Below are 14,226 nucleotides of genomic sequence, written 5' to 3'. Positions count from 1 at the left end.
GACCATCGCTCCACCCATGTGCGCAGCCTCTGGGGCACAGAGCAGGTGTGGAGGCTGCAGGAGGGTGGGAGCTGGGGGTCGGGGTCCAGGGGCCGTTCGGGCTTGGAGGATACTACAGCCCTGCTGGTGGGGGTCCTGTGACTGAGAAGGGCCTGTGGGCAGGGCCAGAGAAAGAGGGGAGTAACTGGCTGATGTGGGGGGAGGGCTGTGATCATACCAGATTCACGTTAGAGATTTAGATTTTTATCCAGAGGGAAACGGAAAGAAAATCACGTGGACGTTTAAGATTCTGGGACATGCTGAGTTGTCCCTTGTCTCTGGAGGCAGCCAGGTTGGAGAGGGATCAGGGCCCTAAAATCTGGATCTGATTTTGATCTGAGTAAAGCCCAGCATATTTGTTATTAAACACCTAGAAAACAAAAGTTTAAAAAGAAAATTAAACAATACCCTTAATCTAACACCCAGAGATGGTTGTCATGAAGATTTTCCTATATAATCGTTCCATCTTGAGCAAAGAGTCCTTTGAAAGTCCATTAAAATACTCTGGCATGCGTTTGTCTGGTATTAAGACTAACTTTTTAAAACAAACACACTTGAGCAAATATAACCAAATGAGTGGTGTTGTCTCTGGTCACATGGTCAGCAAACATTCCTCAGCTGCCACCAGCCAGGCCACCCGCACACCCCCCACAGGCAGCGGAGGGCCCGAGGGAAGGGGGAGGGAGGCGTGAGTGCATGGGGGTGCCAAGGAGGCTGTGTGTCCATCTCATCCAGCAAATAATTGAAGCACGACTAGAAAACTAGATGTTCCAGAACAAATCAATGCATTTTTCTAGAAGTCCTAGAGTTTCTGAAGAGTTTGAGCAAAAACTCCACTTTATCTGAGTTAATTTGGGGCTTAACAAAGGACCCTAATGCTTTTTAAAAACTTTGAAATATAGTGGACTGTTTGAATAAATGGCTTTGTGCTTGGAGTCGCACTGAAAGTTTACAAGCAACGTTGGAAAGCTGGTTTATTACTCCCTAGATGGTGTGATTGTGTGTTTTCCTTTTTGGTGTGAAGCTGTTACCAAGTGGACCACCAGCTTTCTACCAGGCTTGTCACCCATGATTTCAGAGTTTCCCCAAACAGCAAATCTACTGTCCAAGGAGGGTTTTGCCTTTAATAAGGATTTTCGAAAGAATATTGCATGTGAAGGCACTTTCAAAAGTATTTCTCTAAAAACCGTTTTTTTGAGTAATGATTCCATCACTGCAATAGCACATGGCCTCTCAAGGCAGTTGCTTTGAAAAGGGCAACAGTTATCTGACTTTGTGGTCTTGGGTGGGCCTTAAAAATAATCCAGCATATTTCACAGCATAGTCATTCCTCATAAATAATCATGGCTTCTTTTTTTTTTTTTTTACCTTTTTATTTTGTATTGGAGTGTAGCCGGTTAACAGTGTTGTGATAGTTTCAGGTGGACAGCAAAGGGACTTAGCCACACATACACATGTATCCATTCTCCCCAAACCCCACTCCCATCTGAGCTGAGTCCTGGCTTCTCCTGATTGTTTGGCTCTTTTATATCTGGCTGGAAATTGAGCAGTGATGTTGCCATGCTCTCCCACACAAGGTCATTGACCTGGTTGACCAGACTTCAGAAAATGCACCTACCACGGTTTCTCCGGACGTGGAAGAGAAGTTCGATCATGCCCCTGCCAAGCCCGAGGCCCCTGTGGACTCCATGCTCAAGGACATGGCCACCATCATCCTGAGCACCTTCCTGCTCATCGGCTGGGTGGCTTTCATCATCACCTACCCCCTGGTAAGGCTCTACTCCTTCCCGCCCCCCACCCCTGCCCACATGTTTCTGAACCTTTGCCTGTCAGTGAGGTCCAGGCAAAGGCAACAAACAAGCAAATACGCTTCTATTCCCACTTAAGAGTCAATATTGGCTTACCTTCAAAAACATTGTAATCAAAGAGATGCTCGCCTCTCAGGAAATTACAGTTTTGTACTTACAACTTACAGTTTGACTGTAAACACTGATTTGGAAACCTTGCTTGCCGATCATGTTAAATACTTAACTATATTTTCTTTTTTAAGACTACACATGGGAATTCCCTGGCAGTCCAGTGGTTAAGCCTCTGCTCTCTTACTGCCCAGAGCCTGGGTTCCATCTCTGGTCAGGGAACTAAGATCCCACAAGCCAAGGAGCATGGTCTGTCCATGGGATTTCCCAGACAAGAATATTGGAATGGGTTGCCATTTCCTTTTCCGGGGATCTTCCTAGCCCAGGGATGAAACATGTATCTCTTGGGTTTTCTGCTTTGGTAGGTGGATTCTTTACCGTTAGCGCCACCAGGGAAACCCTATTTATCCCCTAACCACAAAGAAAGAAACTGTACTCTGGGAAGTTCAGTAACTCTCCCAAGGTAACCCAGCTACTAGATGGAATTTCCAGAATTTCAACCCAAGTTGAAAAAGAGAGAGCGAGCTCTCCAGAAAACTCCCAGGAGAGTGTTGGCTACACACCCATCCTTACAGTCACCTTCCCACGCATGGGGACAGTTAATAATCACAGTCGCTGCCACTTCAAACTAGGATGGAATGTGTTGTTCAGACTAAATGAGAGGAGTGTGGGCGTGGGGAAGGCGGCGGGATGAACTGGGAGCCCAACCTCGGCCAGGCTCCCCACGTCTCAGCCCCAGTGTCCTCGCCTCTGCACTGCGGCCGATCTTTGCACGAACCTCCGCCAAGTGCCTGGCCATGGTAGACAGCACGGCCAGGTCTTCCCCCTGCCTGCTGTGCTCTCAGACACCTGGTACCCATTCTTCCTGTTTGGTTTCACTCTTGCAACAATCTTCAGGCTTTCATGATTTTAATTCTTTTGGCTACACTCCCAGGTGGCACTAATGGTAAAAAAAACAAAAAACAAAAAAAACCCACCTGCCCATGCAGGAGACATAAGAGACTCAGGTTCAATCCCTGGGTTGGGAAGATCCCCTAGAGGAGGGTACAGCAACCCACTCCAGTATTCTTGCCTAGAGAATCCCATGGACAACAGGCTACAGTCCATGGGGTCGCAGAGAGTCCAACACGACTAAAGCAACTTAGCACGCACCCTAACCAGGGATTGAACCTGCACCCTCGGCAGTGGAAGCTGAGTCCTAACCTCCGGACCACCAGAGAATTCCCCCAGACTTTCATAAAAGTCCCAGAACTGTAGAATTGAACGGAAGCCCCTCCACCTGGCCGAGTCCTCCACTTACATCAGAATCCCTCCTCAGCTGCCGCTGCCGGCCCCTCCAGTCGGGGGAATGGGCTGTCCTAGGAAGTCTGACAGGCAGGAAGACCTCCATCCAGTCCTTGACCCGATTCTGCCCCCTGCTGCCTTCTTACCAGTCGCGTCCCGCCCCCCGGGGTCACGTCCAGTGTCGCCCGCTCCTCTGCCGTAGGCAGCCTGTCCTCCCACGCCCGCCTGTCCGCCGGGGGAGCGGCTGCACTGGCCTGGGCATGTGCTTCTCTTCCCAGAGCATCCACCAGCAGCGACAGCTCCAGCACCAGCAGTTCCAGAAGGAACTGGAGAAGATCCAGCTCCTGCAGCAGCAGCAGCTGCCCTTCCACCCGCCCGGGGACGCGGCACAGGACGCTGAGCTCCAGGACTCATCCGGCCAGTACTCGGAGAGCTCGGCCACCAGCAGCCCCAACACGTCCCCCCGAGCCTCCAACCACTCGCTCCACTCCACCGGCTCCACCTCCAAGGCTGTCACCAGCCCCTTCCTGGAGCAGGACGATGAGGGTAAAGGGAGCTGCCATCTTCTGTTTTGTAGAAACACAGCCTGAGGACCACAGAGTCCCCCCGTGCCTCCTGGGGGTCTCCACGGGTTTATGACATTCCCAAGGGTCTGCTGAGGTCTCACCCCTTCCCACCCTCCCCCCAACTTGGGGGCTGAGCTTCTGCCCCATTGCTCAGCCTCTCCCCCTCAGACGGCTTCTTTCCCAGGGGCCACCGTGGCACCCTCCCTCCATCTCACTCTGCTGGGGCTGGAAGTCGCTGCTGACCGAGCTGCCCTGGCGTCTAGGTCTAGAGCATCCCCCAGGCTGGCCAGTGACCATGCATACACGTGCAGCCGTGGAGCCGCTTCCCTCGGGGAGGTGGGCTCAGGCTGGCCGTCGGGGCTGATGTTCTGGGGGGATGGACGCAGGACCAGGGCAGGAGACCCCAGAGTCCTGGGTCTCAGGCTGGAGACTCTACTACTGGTCTCTCTGCTTCACATGCCCCCCGCCCCCGTCACTACCTGAGTGTTTCAGGTACAGACCTTTAGGCTGACCTGTAGAGAAGCCCTGTCTTCACGCTCCCGTCCTTACAGTAATTAATGTAAAGCAGGAACAAAGGGTGGAGACCGAAGGAGGAGGTGGCCCTGGGCAAGCGTGGGGAGCAGACTCAGGGGCTTCTGCTCACCAGGGCCCCAGGGCTGTAAAACCTCTGAATTCTCATCCCTCGATCTGAGATCAGGGAGCTCGCAGCCACTCTGGCCTCAAAGTTCTTTAGGTCACGTCTGTTCTTTTCCCTGTTTTGACTCAGATGAGGAGACCGGCATGGTGATAGTTGGGAAAATCTCCTTCTGTCCAAAGGATGTCCTGGGCCATGGAGCTGAGGGCACGATCGTGTACCGGTGAGTGGCCTGGAAAGCCGCAGACCCCCATGGCCTCACCTGGGAGCTCCCATCAGCTCCCGGGGCACAGGGGGTCATCGCGGTGACCAGACAGAAGAGCTCCCCCTGGGAGGGTAGTGATGGCCACGGGGTCTCTGGGTGGTGGGTCGGGACACCGTGGGCCGTGAGGCTGTGGAGGCAGCCGCTGCTTCGGTGGAAGGAGCCCGGTGGGCCCAGTGTTTGCTGGGCATTTCCTCAGCCTGCTTTCCTCTCCTCGTCCGGCAGGGGCATGTTTGACAACCGTGACGTGGCAGTCAAGAGGATCCTGCCCGAGTGTTTCAGTTTCGCGGACCGTGAGGTCCAGCTGCTGAGAGAGTCGGACGAGCACCCAAACGTGATCCGCTACTTCTGCACTGAGAGGGACCGGCAGTTCCAGTACATCGCCATCGAGCTGTGCGCGGCCACACTGCAGGAGGTGGGTGCCCCAGTCCCTCTCCCCGCAGCTCTGGCGCGGTTTTAGGGACTAACTGCTGTTTTTGTGTTGTTTTTCATTTACTTTTATTAGCTTGATTAAGGTTACATTAACATATGTTCATTTTAAATGTACCGTTTGCCACATGTCGACAAGGGTATGTACGCATTTAGCCATAAGCAGTGGAATATAGCATGTTTTCATCTCCCCAGCTTTTTTTGTTTAGTTACTTGGCTGCACCAGTTCCTAGTTGCTGTTCCATGTGTTCCATGTGATCTTTAGTTGTGGCATGTGGGATCTAGTTCCCTGACCAGGGATCCAATCCAGGCCCCCTGCACTGGGAGCTTGGAGTCTTAGCCCCTGGACACCCAGGGAAGTCCCCACCCAAACTTTAATTGTGTGGTCCCCTCGGCTGCCTGGGAAAGTCTTTGGTTGCAGGTGGCATCTGTCTCCCTCTTGGTTTCCAGGAAACATGGTTAGTCCTTCGTCTTGCCGCTGGTCAGGGCTGGTGTGGGCTAGGAGGATGCTAGTTGATGACTGGAGTCATTAAGATCATCCATCGAATCCCTTTTGCTCAGTTTCAAGGCTGTAAAACTGTTTGAGTATCATTTGGCCTCATCGTAGAGTTCACTGTAGGAGGCAATGAACTTGGGTTTTTTACCCTCTCATCATCTCATAAACTAGTAAACTGGAGCCTTGTTTGCTTGTTTAAGTTAGCCTATAACTTCAGGAGAAAGTCTGCTGGAAAAGATGGAAGTAGAAAACATTGTCAGTAAAAATTCTCTTTTCGTTCTTAAAATACGATAAAAGAAAACAAACTGACCCAATACCAGATGTTAATTAAAGCAAAAGCCTTCAGGCAGAGTGTTTCTAAATAAAATTGAATCACTTTTAAAAAGAGAGAGTGAGAGAAGTGTGCTGAGGAGCTGACCCCAGGGCCCCGTGCGGTGACCCCGCCTTTGTCTCTCTTGCAGTACGTGGAGCAGAAGGATTTCGCCCACCTCGGCCTGGAGCCCATCACCCTGCTGCAACAGACCACCTCGGGCCTGGCCCACCTGCACTCCCTCAACATCGGTGAGAAGCCCCCCCTTGCCGGGCAGGGAGATGACTTGCCCAGGTGGCCTCGCCTCTGTTGAAGCTCTTTGCCGCATGGCTGGGGTCCCAGTGGTCTACAAACCCAAGGACTTTCACGTTTGAAGACTAGAAGCTTTAGGGGCAGCAGCGGGTCTCTCGGGAATCTGAGGAGGGCGCATCCCCATGGTGGAAGAAGTGGACTGACCTGGGCTGTTCTGTTAGTTCACAGAGACCTGAAGCCCCACAACATCCTCCTCTCCATGCCCAACGCACACGGCAGGATCAAGGCCATGATCTCCGACTTCGGCCTCTGCAAGAAGCTGGCCGTGGGCAGGCACAGCTTCAGCCGCCGCTCGGGGGTGCCGGGCACCGAAGGTTGGATCGCCCCGGAGATGCTGAGCGAAGACTGCAAGGAGAACCCCGTGAGTAAAGGGCACGACTCTGTGAAAACCGCGGAGCCAGCCTCTCATACCTTCGGGAGTCAGAAGCTCCAGTTGCCGACGGGCTGCCGCGCTCACTGCTGGAGAGGGAGGTTTCTTTAGCAAAGAGCTACTCTCCCAGCAGCATGTGCTGCCACCCTAACATTGTCTGCTGGGCCGTGGTCTGTTTTTCTTCCCTTCTACTCTTCTAATCACTTTCCCCCTATTTTGGGAAACTGGGAAATCAGGGCTAGCATAAGGTGAGCAGACTTCCAGTTTTCATTCTTTTTAAATTTTTTGGTTTTCCAACTTTCTGTTTTGAGAATACAGAGAACTGAGAGCAGTGAGTGCCCCTGTACCTCTACCTCAGTTCAGCATCTGTCAATATTTTTCACTTTCTCTCTGTCCCTGAAACTACTTGCATGTGAGTGGCAGGCCTCCCAGCCCTTTACCCTTTAATGCTTTGGCACTTGTCTCCCAAAGACAAGTACGTTCTACCTCCTAACCACCTCACCATGATTACACCTCAACCGCTAATACTGTTTCCACGATGCCTAGTATTCAATCCATATTCCAGTTTCCCTGGTTGTTCCCCAGAGGTCTGTTACAGAGCTGGGTTTTGTCAACCAGGACCCGACCAAGTGTGTTTGTTGCATGGCATTTGAACAGTTCCTCAACCAGGGGTCAGACCCCGGCCCCCTACATTGGGAGTGTGGGGTCTTAACCACTGGACCACCAGGGAAGTCCCTGATTTTCTCTCCTTTAATTGACACGGTTCTCCCACCTTTTCTGCCCCATGACAGTGGCTCTCTGAGGAGTCCAGATGCTTCTCTGTAGAACGCCCCACTCAGGATTCACTCACCCATTTCCTCTTGGTGATGTTGAATTTGCCCATCTATTCCTTATATTTCTTGTGAACTAGAAGTAGGTCTAAAGGTTCAGTTGGATTCAAATTAAGTGTTTTGGACAAGAACAGCCACACTCAGGTTGTACCATTACTATTACTGTACCCCTGCTGGTGATGCCGAGTTGGCCCACCTGGCACAGGTATTTAACAGCAGCATATCCCCTTTGCCAGGACCGTGTGGGGCAACACCCTGGCAGAATGTCAGTATCCTGATACCAACAGTCACTCAGGTAATGATTCAGCATGCGTTGGCATCCCTTGCCTGAATCACTCCATTCAGTTGAAATTCTACATTTATTAGCTGACATTTTTCTATGCCCTTTCTATTTTAAGTCACTATGGACTCATGGATTAAAAAAAAAAAATAGTAATATAACCCGGTGTAGTCTTATTTGTTTTTGTTCCTAGTCCCTTTTTTTTTACAACCTTATAATTTCTGCTTTAATAGCAATCAAGTTTAAAAAAACGTGCAGTTCAATTTGTCCATACCATTCCTTTGTACAAGGCAGATTTCAGGTAAGCATCTAAATGCTTAATGTAGAGGCTGATATTTTCTGGCAGTCCTTGGTTCCTGAAAGTTGAGCTTCATCAGATGTTTCTTAAACGTCTGTGAAAATAGCTCCCATTCCTTTTGATACTCAAATTGTTCCACATTTGCCCAACCGGAGCCTCTTTGAGCTGGGTTCTTCGTTCTTTTGCTAAGAGCCCAGGTGTGTCTGAGCACCTTGCTTTCTAGCTCACCAAGACCCTGAAGGATTATCCGACACTTCCCTGAGCAGACTTGGATGGGATCAGCCATCCTAAAATAGATAAGATGCAGCAGAGCCATCTTATTTCACTGGGGACCAGCAGTTGGTCTGTTAATAAAAAAAAGTCAGTTACGATAGAGAATCATAAGAAAATACATATACACTGTAAACATTTAATTTTAAATTTAAGTAACATGGCTCTCTAAGTAAGAGAAATCTTTGCTGTAAAACAAGGTCTTTTTTTGTTGTTTTATTGATTGTTTTGTAAAATTGGGAATGCCTTTTTTTTTTTTAATCTATTTTTTTTTTATTTTATTTTTAACTTTACAATATTGTATTAGTTTTGCCATATATCTTTTTTTGACTTTGGGTCCAACTGAATGGAGTTGCTGATTTCCTCTCTTGCATAAAGCATGCTCACAATGCCTTCTGTGACTTCTGCACTGAGACTCAGTTTTAAACCCCCTGAGTGATTTGAGAGCGGAATCCTAGCCTCGAGCTATTTATGTCCCGTCTAGCTCACAGTTGAGTCTCCCACATCTAATCCCACAGCAATTTTTGTAGTAACTTTCTCATATCAAGTCTTACCAAAGACTCAACTTACCTCAGACTTGGCAGCATGTGTATTTTATCAGCTTACAGAGGATTTAAACTACAAGGACCAGAGGCAGAAATGAGTTTGGGAAAGAGCATAACTGAGCCTAGAGGTGAGCTCTGGAGTTTGGAGGCAGAGGGGCCAGCATACAGGACAGGAGCCCCCGGGGCAGCATCGGGGTGGGATGCTGGGGACACCGGCAGCACAGGCTGCAGAAAACGGAGCATCGGCCGTTCCCCGAGGAGGCGGGAAGTGGCTGGTGGACTTGTTCCTCCAGTACTGAATCTGTCACCAGGAACGCTCTGACAACAGAGTAATTTATTGGACTTGGCAATAAGACCTGCGTCTTGCCCTGGTTGGTCACTCCCCAGCAGTGACCCTGGGCTTGTCATCAAACCGCTCTGCCTGTGTCTTCGTCTGGGGATGGTGACGTTTGCTCTGCTCGCCTCGTGAGGCTCTTGTGAAGGGTGTGTTTTCTCTCATGAGGAAGGTGACCAGCTCCTGACTCTCTCACTAGAGCCCCACGTCATCTGGTGGAAAATCCAAGTGGTGGGGCCTGGCATGAGGGACCCACACTGTGCTTGGGTTACACCCCAGCGTTATACCCCACGTAGACCAAGCTAGAAGTCACACACACACCAGTTTCATCCTAGACACGGAATGGTTTCATGGGATAAGTAAGACATGTTAATAGATAACATTAAAGTGAATGCACTGGAAACTTGTCAAATAATCACTTTCTGGAGCTGTTTTTGAATGAAACACTCTTTTTTTTTTTTTTTTTTGGCCTAACCACATAGCACACAGGATCTTAATTCCCTGACCAGGAATTGAACTCATGCTTTTAGCAGTGAGACGCAGAGTCCTAACCTGGACTGCCAGGGAATTCCCACCGAAAGCTGTATTTCATTTATTAACAAAGGTTAAGACCTGTTGTATGCACTTACCTGGGGTACCACAGGGATGCAAAGGCAGCCTGGCCCTCAAGGAGTGACGAGCTGGTTGGGTAAAGAATGACTAGCAGCAAGGACGCAGCTAATCTTCACAGCAGCCCCGTGGGCTCATCCTCACTTCATGGTCGTGGATGCTGAGGTGCAGAGTGGCCCGGGGCCTCTTGGCTCCAGAGCCCAGTTCTCCACGCCCAGCACTGCTCCGAGCAGCTGCACCTCTGCTCCTAGGTGAGAATGAGAACTCCCTCACCCTCCAGAGCATCTGACGCCCCTCGTTTCTTTTCAGACCTACACGGTGGACATCTTCTCCGCGGGCTGCGTCTTCTACTACGTGATATCTGAGGGCAGCCACCCCTTTGGCAAGTCCCTGCAACGCCAGGCCAACATCCTCCTGGGTGCCTACAGCCTTGACTGCCTGCACCCAGAGAAGCATGGTGAGTTGGAGCTCGGGGCGGGGGGGTGGGCAGGGCTTGACTGCCTGTACCCCAAGAAGTACAGTGAGCAGGTGGCAGAGTCGGGGGCTCGGGAGCAGCCCCTGCGGGCGGGGGTGGTGCTGGCTCTGAGCCCCCAGGGGGCCTTCTTTCCAGCTGCTCGCCCAGTGGGCCTCAGTGAACCAAGGACTCAGTCCAGAGCTGGTGGAGGGCTGGGGGGGTGTCCTGAAGCCAAGTAACTCCCAGGTTCCTGAGGTCATATGACAGCCTTTGTGACCTGGGCAAGGGCCCTTTGGGGACCTCTGTTTTCCAGGTTGTGACTCCTGAGGGTTAAACAATTTGAGGTACCTTCCTGTCCTGATGTTCGGGGAGATAGAAGGGCCATGCTCCATAAACTGGGCTCTCGTGTGTGGGCTGGCAGTCAGGGGGTCACCCTGGTCTAGGAACAGATGATCTGGGTACTCACTCTCCAGGCATGAGGACAAGCCTTTCTGCCTGACCGAAGGGCTTCCCACATTGTAATTGGCCTGTGACACCTACTCCTGCCTTTTAAAAAGATTTAAACTATCTTACAGTCTTGCTCATGGATTGATTTTCCTTATTCCCTGGAGACAAAACAGATTAGCATAAAGGCTCATAGACCCATTACACAGTGATGAATGACTGCTATCAGTACCTTCGTACACAGTATTCCGATCATCTCTCTAGACACATATTCATATTTTTATAAAAAATGGAGTTTTAAAATAGTACATAGTATCTTGCAGCATGCTCTTTTCTTATTATTGATTTATTTGTGGCTGCACTGGTGGTCTTTGTTGCACGTGGGCTTTCTCTAGTTGTGGTATACAGGCTTCTCATTGCAGTGGCTTCTCTTGTCGTGGAGCACAGACTCTAGGGCGCAGTGACACACAGATTTAGTTGCCTTGTGGCATGTAGAATCTTAGTTCCCAAACCAGGAATCAAACCCACATCCCCTGCATTGGCAGGCGGATTCTCAACCACTGGACCACCAGGGAAAGCGTGCCCGTTTTTAACCTTCATCTTGACTCTCTACCCACGTCCATCCACATTCAGCCAGTGTGTCACCCTGGTGGCCCACAGCCCAGCGTGTGGAGGCAGGACAGGTCACCCAGACTCTGGTAGCAAGTATTTCGGATCACTCCTTTTCATTAACTGCAAATGAGGTCTCTCCTTTTTAGCCGAAGTCTTATGTTACTGGAATGGATTTCTGTCAGTAGCTATCAGGGCTTCCTTGATAGCTCGGTTGGTAAAGAATCTGCCTGCAATGCAGGAGACCCCGGTTTGATTCCTGGGTTGGGGAGATCTGCTGGAGAAGGGATAGGGTACCCACTCCAGCATCCTTGGGCTTCCCTTGTGGCTCAGCTTGTAAAGAATCTGCCCGCAATGCAGGAGACCTGGGTTCTTTCCCTGGGTTGAGAAGATCCCCTGGAGAAGGGAAAGGCTACCCACTCCAGTATTCTAGCCTGGAGAATTCCATGGACTGTATAGTCCATGGGGTTGCAAGGAGTCGGACACGACTGAGCGATTTTCACTTGTCGGCAGAACCTTGAGTTGCAGGGACGCAGACTGTTAAGGTTTGGGTATTTATTTGCTTGCAGCTTGAGGCTGGTCATAACGAGCTGTGTGTCTGTTTTCCTCCTCTGCAGAGGACGTCATTGCCCGGGAATTAATAGAGAAGATGATCGCCATGGACCCCCAGAAGCGCCCGTCAGCAAAGCATGTGCTGAAACACCCTTTCTTCTGGAGCCTGGAAAAGCAGCTCCAGTTCTTCCAGGTGGAGATGTTTGTTTTCTTCATCAAAAATATTCATTTAACCTTGCCTGTTTCTTTCCAGAAACTACAGCAAAGAACAAAGACTGAAACTAAATGACCCATAATCCCACAACCGAAAGAGAACCACAGTTGGCATCTCAATATATTTTCTTCATACAGGCAGACCTAGGAGATACTGCAGGCTCGGCTCCAGACCCTGGTGATACACTGAATATTGCAGTAAAGCGAGTCACACTTTGGTTTCCCAGTGCACATAAGTGTTTATGTCTACATCACACTGTAGTCTAAGAATGCAGTGACATTATATCTGAGGGCAGACGTCTTCAAGGGACCTCCGGATTAGCCAGGTCACTTGGCTGATGATAAGATGTAGGGCAGGAGTAAAGCTCATGCAAAGGGAACTTCACCGCACCCCAGGTTGAGATGTAGGTTCTCAGTATCTCCGGTCGCATGTCTTGTGAACATACAGGCTTCCGCCCGTATCACAAGCTGTGCCAGCTCGGAGGTTCAGCTCCAAGTGCCCCGTGTACTCAAGCGCGCGCTTAGTTGCTTTGGTCGTGTCTGACTCTGCGACCCTATGACCGAAGCCCACCACGCTCCTCTCTCCATGGGATTCTTTAGGCAAGAATGCTCGAGTGGGTTGCCATGCCCCCCTCCAGGGGATCTTCCCGACCCAGGGATCAAACCCCTGTTTGCTGTGTCTCCTGCGTTGCAGTGGATTATTTACCACTGAGCCACCAGGGAAGCCCCCCATATACCCAAGTTGACCATCAGTTCCCCCCAAGGCTTTCCTTTTGCAACTGCAAGTTAGACAGTCAGCTGGTCTGATTTTATCTTCGTCAAAGATGAAGGCTGTGCTCCCCACAAGGCTGCTCGGTGGACCTGTCTCACTGATGGGGACTCCGAGAGGCCCGTGGTCAGGTGCATCCCCGCAAACACAGAGCAGGATTTGGATCCATAGCTGGGGCCTTTAGACCCGATACTCTTGTCACTGGCTTTTCTCCTCTGAAAGAAGTCTTGGCTTCCTGTTTTTTTCTAATTGTTTGATTGAAGAATGATAAACCTCCCCCCAACAGTCATGGCTTTGTGTGTGTGGGTACACAGAAGTCACAGCGTGTCAATCCAAGTGAACCTTTCTCTTGGTTCATCAGTGAATACAGATTGCACGCGTGGCCCCGTGTGGCACGTAGTATGGTGACAGGCAGGCAAGGTGCTGCACGTCTGTGGACGGCGCGCATCTGTGGTGGAGCCGGGGGGTCTCTCCTCAGCAAGTGGCAGGCGGGGCTGCTCCCGGGGAGCAGGCAGGACCCTCGCTGCCCGGCTCAGGCAGGGGTGGCCGGGCCATCCTCAGCCCTCGGCGCCTCCACACTGACCATCGCCTGGTGCCCTGTCTCCCTCCCAGGACGTGAGTGACCGGATAGAGAAAGAGGCCCTGGACGGCCCGATAGTGAAGCAGCTGGAGCGCGGCGGGCGGGCCGTGGTGAAGATGGACTGGCGGGAGAACATCACCGTCCCCCTGCAGACAGGTGACCATGAGGTGCCCCGGGCACCTGTGGGCAGAGGCGATTTCTCGTGAACACTTCTGAGAAGCAGGCATGGGAGCGACAACTCCAGGCCGCTTGGGGCTCCAATACCACTTCTGGGGCCGAGGCTTCCTGTGGTCTGGATAGCCGGTCACCCCACTGCTCTCGTGCGTGTCCCCCTTTGTCTCTCAGAGTGACAGGTTTGTGACATGTATGGCGGTCTCAGCGGCTGTCTCTGACCACGGGCGTGACTGGGAGGCAGAATTCAGGCTAACGCTGCCGCCCCACACCGGGTTCAGATTGGGAAAATCTGCGATGAGGATGGAGTTAGGTCATGTTTCTATCCTAAGATTGCTTCATCTCCAGGAGCCCCAGAAACTGTTTTCTTTTGGAATCTGGTGGGTTTGTTACATTGCCTCCCTTCTTTTTTTTTCTAGATCTGCGGAAATTCAGAACCTATAAAGGCAGTTCGGTCCGAGATCTCCTCAGAGCCATGAGGAATAAGGTGAGGGCCGAGGGCGCACAGCGGGGCCGGGCAGGGTGCTGCACAGCCCCCTCCTCGTATCCCTTCCCCATGGGTGCTCTGGCCACCCTGGAGTGAGGAACTCACAGAGGCTAGGCGGCCGTGGCTGCACTAGATACGTTAGCAGCTGTTCCTTCCCCTGGAT

At 51.2% G+C, this 14,226-nt stretch overlaps 1 protein-coding gene across 2 annotated transcripts in view; it reads left to right on the top strand.

The window, feature by feature from the left end:
• The window catches only part of ERN1 (endoplasmic reticulum to nucleus signaling 1), an 82,520-nt gene that overhangs the window by 62,770 nt on the left and 5,524 nt on the right, over positions 1-14,226 (top strand). For both annotated transcript variants that reach the window (XM_061392358.1, XM_061392359.1), the window contains 10 exons: positions 1,617-1,808; positions 3,518-3,785; positions 4,572-4,662; positions 4,927-5,116; positions 6,088-6,187; positions 6,410-6,609; positions 10,094-10,241; positions 11,909-12,036; positions 13,438-13,561; positions 13,996-14,063. In XM_061392358.1, the coding sequence (XP_061248342.1) occupies positions 1,617-1,808; positions 3,518-3,785; positions 4,572-4,662; positions 4,927-5,116; positions 6,088-6,187; positions 6,410-6,609; positions 10,094-10,241; positions 11,909-12,036; positions 13,438-13,561; positions 13,996-14,063 (1,509 nt within the window). The remainder of the gene's footprint in view (positions 1-1,616; positions 1,809-3,517; positions 3,786-4,571; positions 4,663-4,926; positions 5,117-6,087; positions 6,188-6,409; positions 6,610-10,093; positions 10,242-11,908; positions 12,037-13,437; positions 13,562-13,995; positions 14,064-14,226) is intronic.

The sequence above is a fragment of the Bos javanicus genome, chromosome 19 (assembly GCF_032452875.1).
Source record: "Bos javanicus breed banteng chromosome 19, ARS-OSU_banteng_1.0, whole genome shotgun sequence".
Taxonomy (NCBI): domain Eukaryota; kingdom Metazoa; phylum Chordata; class Mammalia; order Artiodactyla; family Bovidae; genus Bos; species Bos javanicus.
This window is presented reverse-complemented; position numbering and strand designations above follow the sequence as displayed.